Source organism: Borostomias antarcticus (genome assembly GCF_949987555.1).
Source record: "Borostomias antarcticus genome assembly, chromosome: 4".
NCBI classification, from domain to species: domain Eukaryota; kingdom Metazoa; phylum Chordata; class Actinopteri; order Stomiiformes; family Stomiidae; genus Borostomias; species Borostomias antarcticus.
In genome coordinates this window covers 31,150,441-31,170,828 of record NC_140237.1, presented here as the reverse complement: position 1 = coordinate 31,170,828, position 20,388 = coordinate 31,150,441, and the positions used below count along the sequence as shown (strand labels likewise).

The window sequence follows — 20,388 nt, the reverse complement described above, 5'->3', positions numbered from 1 at the left end:
CAACAGGACAGGTGTGACCAGAGGGGAGGTGCAGCAATCCTGCGTTCGTCCTCATAAGTGATGTCATGGTGTGTAAAGTGTGTCACACAGGAGGGGCACAGGAACAGGTAATCTGCCCCAGACTGACACGGCTAAAATTGGTTTCCTGAATGTCTTTTCCCCCGGAACCCTTCAATTAAACACAAGGCGGACGTGATATGATCACGATGGCTCTGCTCCTGCATTTGGCTTTTATTACTCTTGAGATTCAGGCTGTCTGTGGGAGATAATCTCAGCCGGACGTCCAGAGGACAAGCCCTGGAAACAGCCTGACGTTTTTCTTAAACCTGCCTAGAGGGGGGCGTCAATACCCCAGGTCCTGATTGAGTGGACAACAGAATAGTCTGTCCTATGGCATTCTGCTTGTATTGGTTTTCCTGTCAGTGTTTGAAAGAGAGTCAAAAGATAGAATTGCTGCCAGACCGGTGAGTGGAAGCGATGTCAGATTTATTAAGGGGTGACTGTGTGCTGGCTACATGTCTTGTCTCATCACTTTGTGGTCATTCTGGATAGGATGGAGGAGTGTTGCATTCTGAGAATAATCAATTACATAATCGACTAGAAATGGTGCTCAGAGAGAACAGACCTCTGCCCCTGAATGCATTTCGTGGCTCTGTGCACGCCAAAATTGAATATGTTCTAAATTGGCTCATGCTACACCCCTCCACCGAGTTTCATGAAAAGCGGTCTGGTAGTTTTTGGTTAATCCTAGTCCAAACAATGAATGGAGGTGAATGGTTGGCTGTGTTTGGATCCGCTCCAAAATAGAATGGGTCACAGCCGGCGAGGGGAAATGTGGTGCACTCCAGGCTTGCCCCGCACCCCCCAGTCCAAACCCCGTGTCTATCCAATCCAATCCAATCCAATCTAGCACCCCCACACAGCTTCGTTCTAAATTTTGTTTTCATTTTGTGTAATCCTAGTCCCAAAAAAATGACTAGAGGTCTATGGGTGGCTGTATTTAACTGGCTCTGTGGCGCCCCCATCGGGTCACAGCCGGTGAGGGACAATGCGGTGAACTCAGGGCTTTCCCCCCACGCACCCCAGTCCAAACCCTGTGTCTCTAGCACCCCCACACAGGGAGTTGGCTTCGTTCTAAGTCTTGTTTTCATTCGTGGATCCGGCCCGTGATTCGGATCTGCTAACGGATTCTAAGGTGGCCCATGCTACACTCCTCCACCGTGTTTCAGGAAAATTGGTGAGGATTTTTTTACGTAATGCTGGTTCAACAAAAAATAATGGAGGTGAATAGCTGGCCGTGTTCAGATCGTCTCAGAAATTTAATGGGTTCTAAGATGGACCATGCTACACCCTTCCACCGAGTTTCATGAAAATCGGTCTAGTAGATTTTGTGTTATCCTGCTAACAGACAAACGCACACATGCACACCATCGCTGGAGGGGAGATGATACTGTAAATAGCTCAAATAGCTAAGTCATTAAAGTTGCACGGAAATGAAAAAAAGTTGGTCATAGTGTTCAACGATGTATGCCAAAAAAATTAAAAAATTCTACTTTTGTTGAAATCTTATATCAAAGTATATAATTTCTTACTTCCTGGAAAACGGTAGGTCACGTGCAATGACGACAACAGGTACCTTAGATTTTAGGCCAATAATCTCACTACATCCACCCGTCAATCAACGCTATCCTTCTATCGAATCTGTCTAAAGTTCTCAAAACACGTCCACTTGTCAATGCTCCAATCAAATTCCTCTAAACATTATGTCCCACCCTCATAGGTTGTTTGTGTCGGAAATACGTCAAACTCCGGAAGTTAGATGATCTCAAACGTCCGTTTCTGTGCGACTTTAAGCAATTCAATGGTTCATTCTCTAGCTGGGCCAGTGTCTCACCTTAGGGTCCATGTGGATGAAGCTGTGGGCGCCCCGAGTGGAGAAGGCGGCTCTGCGCACCACCCTGCTGTGCTGGAAGTGGTAGTGATCCTCCAGGCTTCCTATCTGAACAACAACATGCAAACAAACAATCCATACTCTGTGAGAAACTACAGTAACAGGAATGAGATTTTAATTTCGGCAGTCAGGGAATGCTCTCAGGTAGATTCATGTGGGCTTTTCATACTGTGAGATGAGATCACAATCAATTCCATTCATTGCGCTATAGGCTTTTTCTACACTACCGCATCTAGACAATATAATTTCGTTACTCAACGAAGTGAAGACATTTTTCGAAAGGCCTATTCTCCGCGGTGGCTACAGTTGTAGCCCCCCACCTTTTATATAAAAAGCATTTTTTGCACTTAAATTGCACATATCCACCAATGTACACTAGCCTGGCTTCACAACCCTGATGTGATAGAGAAACAGCATGTGAGATCACGTGATTAGGGTCACGAAGCCAGGCTAGTGGATACCATAATAGTTTGTGGATATGTGCTATTTAGGTGCCAAATGTTGCTTTTTATATAAAAGTTGGGGGGCTACAACTGTAGCCACCTCGGAGAAAAGGCTTTGATCTTTCAAAAAATGTCTTCACTTCGAAATAATATTGTCTGTAGATGTGATAATGTAGACAGAGTGAAAAAAGTAGGCCTACTGTACAGTATATGGCGCAATGAATGGTCCCTGGCAGGGTCGGTAGCCTAAAGCCCTGAGTGGCATAGCGACCAGGACAGGGCTGTGTGTTCCTCAGACAAAGTGTTTCGAAAAGCAAAGCATGTGAGCTTTTATTATGCATTCTTCTCTCATGACTTTGCACCAAAAATACAGGCAGGAATAGGGAGGGAAAGTAATCTCATCGCCCCCTAGTGGTAGTGTTCCTAATGCCGAGAGAATGAATGGGATTTCTCATAGCACATTTTCTGAAAAATGATATCTCGGTCTACATTGAAAAGTTAGTAGAATGCATTAAATATGATATATTTGGAGACAATCATTGATTCTGGTGATCATAGTTAATTTTCAATCACAATCTGAATTATATTTTTTGTAACAAGGTGGTACAGAACTACATACATGATGTCATTTTGTGCGCCTCTGTGAGTTTGCTGACTCTACCAGCTAACATCTAACACAATACAACCAAATTACAAATCAGTACACCTACGAAAATGCCGATATGCATTGCATGGCTGGCAGAATACTTCAGCAATAACAAGAAGTGCATCCCACGTACTGACAATCATTTTAGATCTGGCCATGTAGAAAAATGCTGCTATTTGCAGGGGGAGCTGTTACTGTAGGTGTCGTCAGGGCTAGCATCAAGGACCGGTCATATCATGTTACGGTGAGTTAGCATCATAAGTGAGCCTATTACGGTTAGGGGTTAAGGTTAGGGTTACGGACCAGTAAGAATAGCCAGGCGCACCTGCTGATCAGACCAGCTAATACCATCTTAACCAGCTAAGACTTGATCAGACCATACTGACCAGCTAAGACCAACTTGATCTGACCATGCTGACCAGCTAAGACCATGCTGACCAGCTAAGACCAACTTGATCTGACCATGCTGACCAGCTAAGACCATGCTGACCAGCTAAGACCAACTTGATCTGACCATGCTGACCAGCTAAGACCATGCTGACCAGCTAAGACCAACTTGATCTGACCAGCTAAGACCATGCTGACCAGCTAAGACCAACTTGATCTGACCATGCTGACCAGCTAAGACCATTCTGACCAGCTAAGACCAACTTGATCTGACCATGCTGATCGACCAGCTACCAGCCTGAGGTTGACCAGCTTGACCAGCCTAAGCTGTTTTTTTTCAGCAGGGTGCCTAAAGATAAACTATCACAGAGTTTACAACTATTTATTATTATACTATTTATCTTTCCAGCTCTTTGGGATCTCTTGGAATTATGCCTAGAATTTGCAACCATTCGTCTCATAGCCGATGGGAGCAATCTGAAAGAAGGCGAAATACTGTTTCTCACAGTAGCCTATAATAACCACAGTTAGTAGATTGTTACTGTAAAGATACTCACACATTTTTGTTTTGATAACTTTGCCGAAATGGCTTCGTAGTAATTATTAGAAAATCCGGTCTATGGAAGTTTACATTGAAACTCCTCTCCGATAGGAACAAATTCGCTAGGGGCGCATGTTTTCACTTTCCCTCCTATACAGCACATGTGCTTGTCTGGCTCAGAGCCCTTGGCCTCTGGCATCTTGAACCAGCTGACTCTAGTCTCCTTCCTCCCTGGTTCCTTCCTCATCCCCCTCTCCCTTTCTTTCTCTCCAGGAACGGAACGAGCTCGAGCTCAATGCTTCTAATAAACACCTGTGGTGATAATCAGGCTATTACAGTCATTTAGCACACGCCTTTATCCAAATGTTCTAGGTTTCAATACAGTCTGAACAGAAAAATACAGTTAAATGTTATATCATCTGCCAATCATTGAGAACTGAACAAGGTAGAATTATAAATATAAAGGAAAACATAAAACAAATACATGGATGTAATGGCCACAGTTGCATTAAATGCAGAGGGTATTATGGGGACATCTTTGTCTGGAGCTGAAAATGTGCAAAGAAAAACAATGGTGATCCTTTCCGTTTGTGTTTTATCATCAGTGCAGCTACTGTCCTTATATCACCAGGCTACTTGTCATAGCCTAGTGATTCTGAGAGACACGGTGGGTTGTGTTGCCAACCGTCAATCTCGGGTACATTGAGCACCATCAAAACTTCGATGAAGTGTTTCAATATCTTGCTGGTCAGGAATCTTTTAACACTTTTTACTCTGATGAATGATAATTCCACGGTGCGTGACAGTTCAATAGGTAGTGAGAATAGGATAAGCTACATAGGCAACACTTTTAGGTAAGATTACGACCTACATTTATTTAGAAAACACAATCAATAGACCACTTGACCCTTACCTGGCCCAAGTTATTATATCCATATTTGGCGGCAAGCTTGTCTGCCTCCTCGTGCCCCCCTGCAATACGAACAGCCCACTGATTTGTGTAAACATTCCTCGCGGGCAAAGACTGACACAGTTCTAAAGTTGTAAGAATTAAAATAAAAAATAAATTCATTTTGGTGGTCGAAATCTGTCCAACAGCATCAACTTTAAAATATCCGCAGCAATTATTCCAAAATATTGTTATTCATGTACTGTAAGTCGCGTGAACGTCACGAGCATGAAGTCAATCCTAGATCCAACTCTTATTAGAAATCCTGTCATGTGTCCATCGTCTTCTCCAAGCCAACTGTTCAAGCACAATTCACTGACTGACCGACTGTAATGTCATTGCGTAAAAAAAGTTGGGAAGTGTGAACCCTCCTACTTATGCCCTCCTTGGAATCCCTCACGCCGTCAAAGTCCTCCGCTATTATGCAAGTACAGTAGCCTAACCAATGGCAAGTCCCATCTCAGTACAGCAGAACCGCGGAGCGCAGAGGCACGGTAACCTCGTTCCCAGGCTTCCCGGAGCGGGCGCACATCAGAGGACTGGGGGCGGGGGGGGGGGGGGGATCAGTAGTTGCCCACGCTTCCCCAGCCGGCTCGATCCGAACGGGAGTCAATGCGCTCTAGGCTTCTGCCTGGTTTGTGTCTATGGTTATGCGCACTGGCATCTCTGACTGCCCTCACTTTTGCTGCATTATAAACACCAGACAGAACATGTCAATATTTAAGGCACCTACCTACCAAAGCCCACTGATACGTGTGTGTGTGTGTGTGTGTGTGTGTGTGTGTGTGTGTGTGAGAGAGAGAGAGAGAGAGAGAGAGAGAGAGAGAGAAAGAGAGAGAGAGAGAGAGAGAGAGAGAGAGAGAGAGAGAGAGAGAGAGAGATGGGATTCACTCAATACACTTTCTGTGCATTTACCACCCCCATGGCTCTTGAACACAGCAATGGTGCTGGAAGTCAGTGGACAGTAGTAAATAATGGTTGTGAGTCAAAGGTGCTGATACTGCAGAGAGGAATACATAGGAGTGTAATTGCAATTCATCTGTGGAAATGCAATCATTCCGATAGTCCATCTCCTAAAGTGCGTATTTGCCCAATCAAGTCAAGTCAACAAGTTGTCTGTACAGGCGGGTGGTCCAGAAAGTGGGTTAGTGACCCTGAGATTCAGTTCAATTAACCCCAATCTAAGGGTTAGCAAATATAGAGTTTTCACTTAACCTGCTCTCTGGAATACCCCCCAGAATTTAACTTCATTATATTTCTCTCTCTCTCTCTCTCTCTCTCTCTCTCTCTCTCTCTCTCTCTCTCTCTCTCTCTCTCTCTCTCTCGGAGTAGGAGGGTAGGAGACCAGGGTAGGAGACCAGGGTAGGAAACTGGGGTAGGAGACTAGGGTAGGAGACCAGGGTAGGAGACGAGGATAGGAGACTAGGGTAGGAGACCAGGGTAGGACACTAGGGTAAGAGACCAGGGTAGGAGACCAGGATAGGAGACCAGGGTAGGAGACTAGGGTGGGAGACCAGGGTAGGAGACCAGGGTAAGAGACCAGGGTAGGAGACCAGGGTAGGAGACTAGGGTAGGAGACCAGGGTAGGAGACTAGGGTAAGAGACCAGGGTAGGAGACTGGGGTAGGAGACTAGGGTAGGAGACCAGGGTAGGAGACGAGGATAGGAGACTAGGGTAGGAGACCAGGGTAGGAGACTAGAGTAAGAGACCAGGGTAGGAGACCAGGGTAGGAGACTAGGGTAGGAGACCAGGGTAGGAAACTAGGGTAGGAGACTAGGGTAGGAGACTAGGATAGGAAGAGACCAGGGTAGGAGACTAGGATAGGAAGAGACTAGGGTAGGATGTTAGAGGATACCACGGGGCCATGGGGTTCAGGCAGGATGACAATACATTATTCAAAAAGATCACACACCTGAACTTAAAATAATTGGATAATGAAACGCACCTTAACGATTTTCTATTGATGTGTCTGCACAGATTCACTCCACCAGCACATAGTGATGCAATCAATCAACTTTATTATGCAGACTCATGGTCCATTACAATACACATAACACAAATTTAAAAAGGCAATAATACCAGTGTTTCCACATAGGTGACTGGTATCTCACAGCACTGAAACCAGGATTCGACAGCAGCACAGTGATGGAATTCTGAGACCATATTTGGTGGACACACAGCCAGTATATAACAGACCTGCAAACTTGTCACCTTTTGGCTACAGTCACCTTTTTATGTTAACCATGGTAGTTTCAGTGAATCTAGAGAGTTTTAGTTTTGTATGTCGTCACCTTTTTCACTACTCCAGAGTTTGCAGGTCTGATATGAGCATTCATCATCAGCAAGTAGAGCTGTGAGGACTATGAATCTCTGGTGACATTGTTCATAGACTAAACTATTCAGGCGTAAAAGGCAGGTCTTAGTTGTTGCTTATGGGTAATTCTGTTAGAAATATGTCCCCAGCTGCTGATCTGGTGGCCTCTGGTGCATGGTGACAATAGCTTTAATTCTCTGGTGCTCACCTTGAAATATGGAGGCCATAAAGGAAGACAGAGACACCCTCAGTGGTGGTACTAATATGAACTTTCACTCTGTCTGAATCATAGATAAACACATTTGAGCATCAGATTTCTGCAAACAGTTGAGTTGAAGGTTTAAGTGACATTCAGAAGAAAGTGTATTATTCAATACTAGAGTGAGTTGCCTACAGAGTACATATTGGCAGGGGGTATTGGGATTGTGGTTTGTGGTGTGTGTGTGTGTGTCTGTGTGTGCGCGCGTGTGTGTGCGCGTGTGTGTGTGTGTGCGTGTGTATGTGTGCGTGTGTGTGTGTGTGTGCATGCCTGCGTGTGTGTGTGCGTGGGTGTGTGTATGTGTGTGTGTATGTGTGTGCGTGCTTATGTGCGTGTGTGTGTGTGTGATGCCCCTGGCCTGCCCTAGTGTTAGCCCTCCAGTGCTGGCAGACAGGCAAGCTTGTGTTTGAAGTTCTCAGGTGGGTATGTGTCGCTGCCCAATAAATCATCTATTTCTAGAAAGTGAAAGAAGTTTTTGAGTCTGAAAGAGGCAATATGAACAACCATGCTGTGACTCAATATGAACAACCCTGCTGTGACTCAATATGAACAACCCTGCTGTGACTCAATATGAACAACCCTGCTGTGACTCAATATGAACAACCATGCTGTGACTCAATATGAACAACCCTGCTGTGACTCAATATGAACAACACTGCTGTGACTCAATATGAACAACCATGCTGTGACTCAATATGAACAACACTGCTGTGACTCAATATGAACAACCATGCTGTGACTCAATATGAACAACACTGCTGTGACTCAATATGAACAACCATGCTGTGACTCAATATGAACAACCATGCTGTGACTCAAATTGAATGTGATTGATTCAGGTTCATTTTTGTGAACTATCTGAATTTGACAATATTCCAGAGACAAAGACACATTACTGAAGGGGCCTACCGGGCCCAGGCCCAGGGGCCCAAGAGCTCAGGGGGCCCTTTGCATTTCTTGTCGCTTAGTAAAAAAGCTTAGTCATTCATTCAATAACAGAGCCTCAAACATTCTGCTGGAAAACTGAAGCAATAGCCTAAACATTCACTTTGAAGACGTCACAAGAAAGAAACCATCATGATACCTGTAGTTTTTAAGTGAGTGTTTATAGTACTTTAGAGGGGCTGAGTACTCCATGCAATATGGGCCCTTCAACTCTTTTGGGGAGAAATCCAAAAAGCAAGTCCTCCCCACAGAGGTGAGGTCCCTCGAGTCAAAACTGAGCTGAATAAAGCTGCTTTTATTGTGAGTTTTCTCAAATCATCTGCAAATTGGATGCCGTCTCATTGGGCAAATTCAAAAATTCGATAAATGAAACTGGTGTGGGGGCCCTTTACGTGTCTGGGCCCAGGGGCCCATCATTTCATAATCCGTCTATGTCCAGAGAACTTAACATCAGATAGCATTTGATGTGACTGCTCATTGGGTAAAGTCACTTCAACCAATCATAAATGTGCACCTACAAGGCAGAGAAAATAATGGAATAGTAAAGTGAATCATAACAATTTATAAATCCTTTTGTCAGACTCAAAAACGTAATGACAGTGCTGCCCTCTTGTGTTGATAATATTTACCCAACAGTGTTGAGCACAGCTCTTATTTCCTCCTATCCTATTGGGGTAAAGTAAGTATATAATAGTATCCAATAGTATTATTTTTTCTGTCAAACATCAGCATGTCAGTACAACCATACAGATATTGATCAATTAATGATCACATGCTTGTAGTATTCATGATTACATCACGAGCAACTATTTTATTTGCCCTGCATTGCTGCAGCTGAAATTACATTTTGCTCATTTAATCTAAGGTTCAGATGGGATGCTACTGTATGCAGTTTCATATCAACACAATCTTCTTTATTTACATAAATTTCCCACAAGCACTCAGAGAGAGACAGAAAGACAAGCATTCTGTTTGTGGAGCGCTGTAGAAAGACCCCTGATTTTCAAAGCTACAGTCACATCTCATTCATGAAGTTTAATCTGTAACAAAGTTGCAGCAAGCTGTCGAGTGAGTGTCTATACCACCAGGAAGTCTGTCTGTCTATACCACCAGGAAGTCTGTCTGTCTATACCACCAGGGAGTCTGTCTGTCTATACCACCAGGAAGTCTGTCTGTCTATACCACCAGGAAGTCTGTCTGTCTATACCACCAGGAAGTCTGTCTGTCTATACCACCAGGAAGTCTGTCTGTCTATACCACCAGGAAGTCTGTCTGTCTATACCACCAGGGAGTCTGTCTGTCTATACCACCAAGAAGTCTGTCTATCTATACCACCAGGGAGTCTGTCTGTCTATACCACCAAGAAGTCTGCTGCATGTTAATTAACTCACTAAAGGGAGACAAATCAATTGGAAGCATCGCACAAGACCAATCAATTCCAATAACAAAGAGAAGCTTTGCCAAATAAAATGATTTGAGATGCATAGACAGCTGTCCCTAAACAGCCCCATCTGCGGGCTCTGTCTCCACAAAATCCACATCTCCGTGGCTCTCAAACCAGTCTCATCCGCTACCAAGTCATCCGAAACAGAGACAGTTTCAAAGGAGCCTCAGTGCAGAAGTACGTGGCGCACGGCACACAATCCCATTGACCAGGGCAGACTCCACCATTGTATTTTCAGGTCAGATCTCTCTGTCTTTTAACTTGTTGCATGCTTTTGTGGAAGGGCGTGAGCACACACAGGCTGGGAAGAACAGAGGAGCTTTTGAGTGGCTCCCTCCAAGGTGGACGATATCTACTGTCTCTCTAGGGCCTCGAGAGGCTGTCTGGGGGTTGTCAGAGGAACGTGTTGGCCAGAATAAATGAACAGAACAACTGTGGATCAGGAGGCTTGGGTTGCCATTCTGGCTCTTCAGAATTAGTGTGTTGTCAGTAGATTATCTGGTGTGGCAGATAAAAATGAAAAGGTGTATCCTACTGTAGGTGTGTGCCAGGAAAAGGTGTATCCTACTGTAGGTGTGTGCCAGGAAAAGGTGTATCCTACTGTAGGTGTGTGCCAGGAAAAGGTGTATCCTACTGTAGGTGTGTGCCAGGAAAAGTTGTCATATTGAAAAAAACAACAACAACAAGACAACCTGCCTAGTTACAACTCAAACACATGTTCTTATTTACTCTCAATTTAGAGGTCGTTTATCTGACACTTTGATCCAAAGAGACTAACAGTAATTGTATTGTGTGACTGGGTTACATATTTAATGTAGGAAAAGCCAATGTACTACTACTTGCCAGAACTCACAAGAGCATCTTCTTTCTAAAACTGACTAGTGACTAAGAGCATAATCTAGTGCTGAAGGCAAAGTGCAAGTATAGAAATCTAAAATACAATAGGTGCTTAAGAGGGAGGATCCGGGTAGTACTTCTTGAAGAGGTGAGTTTTGGGCCTGCAGCTAAAGATGGACAGTGACTCTGCTGTCCTGACGTCAGTGGGCAGTTCGTTCCACCACTGCGGGGCCAGGACAGAGAAGAGCCGTGACCGTGTCGACCGACCGCAGGGGTCTTGGAGTGACCGGGCAACCAGTAATACAATTTCTCCTCCTTATGAACGCAAAATTAATAGACAGTAGATATAATCAAATGAGTGACAGTAGGATATCAGACATGTGTCTGTTATCTGTTCCCATGTGTGCGTCTGTCTCTCTCACCATTATGCGCCCAACAGCTGTTTACCTCTGCCCCAGCGACAGCGCAGGGAGAGAGGTAATGTTATCGGCAACATGCGTGTGTTTGTCTGTTAGTTTGTCTGTTAATTCCTATCCCCAAACTGAAAAGCTCTAGGGAACTTAAGGAATTTAGACCTGTAGCGCTCACATCCTTGGTTATGAAAATCTTTGAAAGGATTCTTAAAGACATGACCCTGTGCTTGATTGATGGCAAGCTAGACCCCCTGCAGTTTGCTTAACAAGCTGGCAAAGGAGTAGAGGATGCAAAACTCTTCATCTTAGACTGCATCTATAAACACCTTGAGAAACCCAAATCCCATGCTAGACTTCTATTCGCTGATTTCTCCTCAGTATTCAACAAAATGCAGCCTCACATTTTGATTGGCCGACTTGCTTCTTATTTTAAGTTACCTGATCAGCTTTTAAGGTTGTTTTTAGACTTCCTGACTGATAGGATCCAGCAGGTGTCAGTAAATGGACACATGTCCACCAGCGTGGTCTCAAGTACCGGCTCTCTGCAGGGTTGTGTCCTGTCCCCCCTGCTGTATACAGATAGCTGCAGGAGCCCCCAGGAGGGTAGCTTGTTTGTCAAGTTTTCTGATGACACCGTCCTACTGTGTCTTCTCCAGGGCGAGGAGTACGATCATGGCTATGCACTACCATTCTTTGTTAAATGGTGTGACGACAACTACCTTGACCTAAACGTATCAAAAACAAGGAGATGGTTGTTGACTGTAGAACCAACTGTAGCAAACCAAAGGCAGCATAATTCATAGTGAGGATGTACAAATAGTCGACACATAGAAATACCTGGGTACATTGTTCGACTCGAAACTCAAGTTTGTTTTTTTTTAAAGATATTTTTTAGGGCTTTTCAGCTTTAATGGGATAGGACAGTTGAGAGAGAGACAGGAAACGTGGGAGAGAGAGAGGGGAGGACATGCGGCACAGGACCTGAGCCAGGAATCGAACCCGGGTCCACCGCGCAAAGGACTAGCCTTCATATGGGGTGCGCCTTACCCGGTGAGCTAGCGGGGCGCCCCTCGAAACTCAAGTTTGACGCCAACACAGACTCAGCTTTTAAACGAGGACAACAAAGAGTTCACTTGCTGAGAAAACTCAACTCCTTCCATGTCTGTGGAACCATTCTATGTAGGTTCTATCAATCCTTTATTATCTATGTAGGTTCTACCAATCCTTTATTATCTATGTAGGTTCTACCAATCCTTTATTATCTATGTAGGTTCTACCAATCCTTTATTATCTATGTACGTTCTATCAATCCTTTATTATCTATGTAGGTTCTACCAATCCTTTATTATCTATGTAGGTTCTACCAATCCTTTATTATCTATGTAGGTTCTACCAATCCTTTATTGAAAGCCTCTTAACATACTCCTTTGTTTGCTGGTACAATGGTCTGTCCGTGAAAGATAAAAACAGTTTGAATGGGATAGTGAAGTTCTGCTCCAAGATCATGGGAGTGAGGCAGAGGGACTGGGCTCTCTTGGGCTCTTTCTGGGAGAATCAGGTGGCCCAGAAGGCTAAAAGAATAATTGGCCAACCTGATCATGTGCTGGCTAATGCTTTAGCTTTAATGCCCTCAGGGCAGAGGTATGTGGCGCCTCCCAGGAGAACAAACCGCTATGCCAAGTCCTTCACTCCCTCGGCCATCAGCCTGCTAAACACTTCCCAGATAGCAAGCGGATGTGTAATAATTCTGGGCCATATATGGGCCAGAACTAAGCCACAAAGGCCAGATCTGGCCTGTATATGGCCCAGATCCGCTTGCTATCTGGGTTAGAGCAGCCGCTAGTGGTGTTGGAACTGTGATGTAGGCTACTGCTACTTATGTTGTTTGGACAATATGTCTTGCTGCTGCGCCCCCCCATGCCCCCCCCCCCCCCCCACACGTATGATGCTGATCTGATGTCTTTAACATACATCTTATTTCCTCTTATGTTTTTGATATGAATGATATTTTGTTTCTTGCTGTGATTTATCTGTGGATGGTACAAGCTACAAATGAATTGCCCTCTGGGATCAATAAAGTTGTTTGAATCTTGAATTGAATGAATCTAGCAGGATTACGGATCTGAATCACGGGTCAGGTCCACGGGTGCCCAAACACAGCCGGACTGCCCATTCACTTCTATTCATTATTTGGACTATGTTTACGCAAAAACTACAAAACCGATTTTTATTAAACTTGGTGGAGGGGTGTATCATAGGCCACATTAGAATCAATTACATTTTGGAACAGATCCGGATCCATGAATGAAAACAAAACTTAGAACGAGCCAGCTCCATGTGTGGGGGCGCTAGGTTTGGACTGGGTTGTGCGGGGGGAGAGCCCGAAGTGCACCACACTGCCCCCCGCTGGCTGTGACCTGAGGGGGGCACCACAGAGCCGGCCAAATACAGCCACCCATTCACCTCCATTCATTTTGTCACAGAGCCACGAAATGCATTCAGGAGCGGAGGTCTGTGCTCTCTGAGCACCATTTCCAGATGTTTTTGCATACATGCTTAGTGTAGAGGCGAAGCCTAGTGCTTTAAGACCCTGAGGCGCTGCTGCTCTGGGTTGACCTGATTGACGCACATTTGACGTTACCATGTTTGTTGATAAAGTAGTCTGACAATAAACTGCTGTGCGAACACTTGGTCCATTTATTGTCCTTCCATAATCAATAATCCAATAATCCAGCAAACAACCCGGTACGCATGTTTGTGAGTGTGTGTGTGTGTGTGTGTGTGTGTGTGTGTGTGTGTGTGTGAGTGTGTGTGGTCAAAAACTGTTTGCCCTCTGTGCAGCAACACCTAGCCAACAACAGGTGAGTTCCTAGCTAAATATCATCAGTTCCTATTAACATGGGAGGAGCAACGTATTGACCCAATTGACCTGAATTTGGCTTACACTTAGTTAAGAATAACGATCTCAAGATATGGAAAGTTGACATAGCAGGAGAGTCTAAATGAAGCTTTGAAATAGTTTCTGAATAGAGCTACAGTATTCTTACTTGGTGGGGAAAATTTAAGTCACATGTTTGTACCAAAATTACATGCAAACAGAAATAACCATATTAAATAAACCATATTAAGCATGTTCCGCACATCCCAGCACAACCCTACAGTTTGTCACATTCACCAAGTATTTTCCCCTGACCAATAATCACAAGCTGCTACTCCACTGATAACATGCCTAGAATCTGACATCATTGCATATGGATGTTGAATTTTATAAGTTGTGCTTATGACTACCAGTCTCAACAGGCTGGGTCAAAATCTATGAGTTTGCATGTGGTGAGATACAGCTAATTTAGGAAGGAGTATTGTAGGAAAAGAAAGAGAGAGAATGAGAGGACTGGGAGAGATAGACAGAGAGAGAGAGACAGTGTTAATTTTGACAGCAAATTATGATTTTGTTTTAGTCAGTCTTTTGACTAAAATGCCATTTAGTTTTAGTCATATTTTAGTCATCTGACTTGTTTTAGTTTTAGTCTAGTTTTAGTTGACTAAATATCATTACGATTTTAGTCGACAAAATCTACCATAGATATGCTATGGACATGTGTCGCATACTTAGAAGCAGCTGCACAGCTTAAAAAAGTAATCATTCATAACGAGGAACAGCGAAAGAGGAATAATAATAGATGTGTGGACTGTGGTGTGGAAGAAAACGTTGAACACTTTCTGTTACACAGTTTGAGGGAGAAAGGCGGAGACTACGAGATGAAATCAGAGGCAGGATGAGATTGGATTCTAAGGGGATTATTGAGCACTGAGGTTGAGGGGTAGGACTCAGCAGGAAGGCACTTTTCACATCCTTGGGTGACAAGGGGCTCTTGAAAAGGATTGTGCCAGTGTCGTGCTAGCATTGTGCCAGCGTCGTGCCAGCATTGTGCCAACATTGCGCCAGCGTCGGGCCAGCATTAATTAGTCCATTACTAGGCCGAGAAGTGAACAATTTAATTATGTCCACCTGAAAAAAAACATAAGGGGGGTATGTATGGCTTTTTTTTCAGACCAAATTTATTTTTATCTACAATCTTCATGAACATTCACAGGTATGTAGTACAAGCAATTCTGATCATAGATCTTTTACCCAGGTGTGTCTAGTCCATTCCTAGGCTGAGCAGTGAACAATTTAATTATGTCCACCTGAAAAAAAACATAAGGAGTATGTATGGCTTTTTTTTTTCAGACCAAATGTATTTTTATCTACAATCTTCATGAACATTCACAATAGGCCAAGCAATTCTGATCATAGATCTGCCACCCAGGTGTGTCTAGTCCATTACTAGGCCGAGCAGTGAACAATTTAATTATGTCCACCTGAAAAAAAACATAAGGGGTATGTATGGCTTTTTTTTTTCAGACCAAATGTATTTTTATCTACAATCTTCATGAACATTCACAGGTATAGAGGCCAAGCAATTCTGGTCATAGATCTGCCACCCAAGGGTCTCTAGTCCATTCCTAGGACAAGCAGTGAACAATTTAATTATTTCCACCTGAAAAAAAACATAAGGGGTATGTATGGGTTTTTTTTTTTCAGACCAAATTTATTTTTATCTACAATCTTCATGAACATTCACAGTACGCCAAGCAATTCTGATCATAGATCTGCCACCCAGGTGTGTCTAGTCCATTACTAGGCCGAGCAGTGAACAATTTAATTATGTCCACCTGAAAAAAAACATAAGGGGTATGTATGGATTTTTTTTTCAGACCAAATTTATTTGTATCTACAATCTTCATGAACATTCACAATAGGCCAAGCAATTCTGATCACAGATCTGCCACCCAGGTGTGTCTAGTCCATTACTAGGCCGAGCAGTGAACAATTTAATTATGTCCACCTGAAAAAAAACATAAGGGGTATGTATGGCTTTTTTTTTTCAGACCAAATGTATTTTTATCTACAATCTTCATGAACATTCACAGGTATATAGGCCAAGTAATTCTGATCATAGATCTGCCACCCAGGGGTCTCTAGTCCATTCCTAGGCCAAGCAGTGAACAATTTAATTATTTCCACCTGAAAAAAAACATAAGGGGTATGTATGGCTCTTTTTTTTTTCAGACCAAATTTATTTTTATCTACAATCTTCATGAACATTCACAGGTATATAGGCCAAGCAATTCTGATCATAGATCTGCCACCCAGGGGTCTCTAGTCCATTCCTAGGCCAAGCAGTGAACAATTTAATTATTTCCACCTGAAAAAAAACATAAGGGGTATGTATGGCTCTTTTTTTTTTCAGACCAAATTTAATTTTATCTACAATCTTCATGAACATTCACAGGTATATAGGCCAAGCAATTCTGATCATAGATCTGCCACCCAGGGGTCTCTAGTCCATTCCTAGGCCAAGCAGTGAACAATTTAATTATTTCCACCTGAAAAAAAACATAAGGTATCCCAGCAAACACGCAACGTCAAGGACACGTTCAGATCATGTCTTAATAACGTCCGTCGGTCCAGAACCCCATTTGTACGTCTGCTGGACCCCTCAATATTCAAACATCTGGCTTGGACCCCTCTAAGACGTCTGTGGACGTGCAAAACGGGTCCAAAATCTGAACGTTAAAAAAAAACATTCATTCTGGCTCCTAATTGGATGTCTTTTGGCGTCCAAAAAAGACAAAAAAGACGTCTAAAAGATGTATTTTAGACGTGTCTTTGCTCAGTGGGATGGCTCTTTTTTTTTTCAGACCAAATTTATTTTTATCTACAATCTTCATGAACATTCACAGGCATGGAGTAGAAGCAATTCTGATCAGAGATCTGCCACTCAGACCAAATGTATATTTATCTACAATCTTCATGAACATTCACAGGCATGTAGTAGAAGCAATTCTGATCAGAGATCTGCCACTCAGGGGTGTCTAGTCCATTACTAGGCCGAGCAGTGAACAATTTAATAATTTCCACCTTAAAAAAAACATAAGGGGTATGTATGCCGTTTTTTTTTCAGACCAAATTTATTTTTATCTACAATCTTCATGAACATTCACAGGTATGTAGTACAAGCAATTCTGTTCAGAGATCTGCCACTCAGGGGTGTCTAGTCCATTAGTAGGCTGAGCAGTGAACAATTTAATTATTTCCACCCAGAAAAAAACATAAGGGGTATGTATGGCGTTTTTTTTTCAGACCAATTTTATTTTTATCTACAATCTTCATGAACATTCACACGTATGTAGTACAAGCAATTCTGATCAGAGATCTGCCACTCAGGGGTGTCTAGTCCATTAGTAGGCTGAGCAGTGAACAATTTAATTATTTCCACACAGAAAAAAACATAAGGGGTATGTATGGCGTTTTTTTTTCAGACCAAATTTATTTGTATCTACAATCTTCATGAACATTCACAGGCATGTAGTAGAAGCAATTCTGATCAGAGATCTGCCACTCAGACCAAATTTATATTTATCTAAAATCTCAGGGGTGTCTAGTCCATTACTAGGCCGAGCAGTGAACAATTTAATTATTTCCACCTGAAAGAAAACATAAGGGGTATGTATGTATGGCGTTTTTTTTTCAGACCAAATTTATTTGTATCTACAATCTTCATGAACATTCACAGGCATGTAGTAGAAGCAATTCTGATCAGAGATCTGCCACTCAGGGGTGTCTGGTCCATTACTAGGCCGAGCAGTGAACAATTTAATTATTTCCACCTTAAAAAAAACATAAGGAGTATGTATGGCTTTTTTTTTCAGACCAAATTTATATTTATCTACAATCTTCATGAATATTCACACGTATGCAGTACAAGCAATTCTGATCAGAGATCTGCCACTCAGGGGTGTCTAGTCCATTAGTAGGCTGAGCAGTGAACAATTTAATTATTTCCACCCAGAAAAAAACATAAGGGGTATGTATGCCGTTTTTTTTTCAGACCAAATTTATTTTTATCTACAATCTTCATGAACAATCACAGGTATGTAGTACAAGCAATTCTGATCAGAGATCTGCCACTCAGACCAAATTTATATTTATCTACAATCTTCATGAACATTCACAGGCATGTAGTAGAAGCAATTCTGATCAGAGATCTGCCACTCAGGGGTGTCTAGTCCATTACTAGGCCGAGCAGTGAACAATTTAATTATTTCCACCTGAAAGAAAACATAAGGGGTATGTATGTATGCCGGTTTTTTTTCAGACCAAATTTATTTTTATCTACAATCTTCATGAACATTCACACGTATGTAGTACAAGCAATTCTGATCAGAGATCTGCCACTCAGGGGTGTCTAGTCCATTAGTAGGCTGAGCAGTGAACAATTTAATTATTTCCACACAGAAAAAAACATAAGGGGTATGTATGGCGTTTTTTTTTCAGACCAAATTTATTTGTATCTACAATCTTCATGAACATTCACAGGCATGTAGTAGAAGCAATTCTGATCAGAGATCTGCCACTCAGACCAAATTTATATTTATCTACAATCTTCATGAACATTCACAGGCATGTAGTAGAAGCAATTCTGATCAGAGATCTGCCACTCAGGGGTGTCTAGTCCATTACTAGGCCGAGCAGTGAACAATTTAATTATTTCCACCCAGAAAAAAACATAAGGGGTATGTATGGCGTTTTTTTTTCAGACCAAATTTATTTGTATCTACAATCTTCATGAACATTCACAGGCATGTAGTAGATGCAATTCTGATCAGAGATCTGCCACTCAGGGGTGTCTAGTCCATTACTAGGCCGAGCAGTGAACAATTTAATTATTTCCACCTTAAAAAAAACATAAGGGGTATGTATGGTGTTTTTTTTTCAGACCAAATTTATTTTTATCTACAATCTTCATGAACATTCACACGTATGTAGTACAAGCAATTCTTATCAGAGATCTGCCACTCAGGGGTGTCTAGTCCATTAGTAGGCTGAGCAGTGAACAATTTAGTTATTTCCACCCAGAAAAAAACATAAGGGGTATGTACAGATGTGGGAAGTTAGAAATGTCACATGCTGCAGCATTTCACGTCGCGGTATTTGGCAGGGAAATCCCGTTGGAAATCTCGTGGGATTTCAGACGGGTGTTATTTCGTTTTAGTGATGCACCACCGCCAGGTGGCGTCTTTGAGTAGATTTAGCAGGCTGGGCTCTGCTTTTCTCCTATAGTCTACGAATGAAGCATCATTAAGTTTCACATTCTTTAATTTAAATGCTCTGTTGTAAAGCACTTTGAGCTGAATTTATCTGTATGAAAGGTGCTATACAAATAACGTTTAATTGTTATTATTACCTTGTTCTCAAACACATGTTTTCTCCATCTGGATGTAATTTAATTATTACGAACACCTATATCTAGGCCTACAGTAGCCTATCCATCTCGGTAACTGACGTCGGGTCAAGACGTGGTGGCTGTTAGGTCAAATGCGCAAAATAACAGTATTGTATTTGTAAGTAAAGATATGGTGAACGTGGGGGTTACCCTCTCCAATCCTCTCCTCTCCTCTCATCTTCTCCTCTTGTCTCATCCTCTCATATCCTTTCCTTTCCTTTCCTTTCCTTTCCTTTCCTTTCCTTTCCTTTCCTTTCCTTTCCTTTCCTTTCCTTTCCTTTCCTTTCCTCTCCTCTCCTCTCCTCTCCTCTCCTCTCCTCTCCTCTCCTCTCTCTGTGGAGCCAGGATGGGATGATAATCAAGGGCACCAGGCTGATATGATGAACATTGAGAGTGGGGGCCAGGGGTCTCTCTGCTCACGAACACGTACCCTTCCTCTCCACACGACAGAGACGGGGGGGGGGGGGAGATGGGAGAGAGAGAGAGACGGTTTGGATGGTGAGAGAGGGGAAGGAGAGAGAGGGTAGGTGGAGATAAAGGGGGGGAGAGAGAGAGAGGGGGATGAGAGAGCGAGGGAGGGGGGAGAGAGATGGGAAATCCTTTCTTCCTTCACCACCTCACCACTCACAAGGAGGGAGGAAGAGGAGGTAGAGGATGAAGAAGAGGAGGAGGAGGGCGAGAACACTTGTGAGGCAGAGGGTACCAGACATGGTGGATTATCAAGGACATTATTATTTTTTCTCTCAAAGAAAGCTATATCAATTTCAGTTGTCCTACTTTACAAAATAGTGGCGAATGACAGCTTTAATATTTCTGGAAACAAGAACAACTAGTGAATCCACTTCATGGAATTTGTTTAACAGGCTCAGTTAAATAGGTCAATTGCATTGAAATGGTATCTAGCCTGGATAGCCAGCACAACTCACTAT

At 42.9% G+C, this 20,388-nt stretch overlaps 1 protein-coding gene across 1 annotated transcript in view; it reads right to left on the bottom strand.

The window, feature by feature from the left end:
- The window catches only part of pcsk6 (proprotein convertase subtilisin/kexin type 6), a 70,644-nt gene extending 65,564 nt beyond the window's left edge, over nucleotides 1-5,080 (bottom strand). The window contains exons 1-2 of the mRNA XM_084436554.1: nucleotides 4,882-5,080; nucleotides 1,895-1,999 (exon numbers count right to left, since the gene is read on the bottom strand). Of these exons, the coding sequence (XP_084292680.1) occupies nucleotides 1,895-1,999; nucleotides 4,882-5,040 (264 nt within the window). The 5' untranslated portion in view covers nucleotides 5,041-5,080. The remainder of the gene's footprint in view (nucleotides 1-1,894; nucleotides 2,000-4,881) is intronic.
- Nucleotides 5,081-20,388: the final 15,308 nt, after the last annotated feature.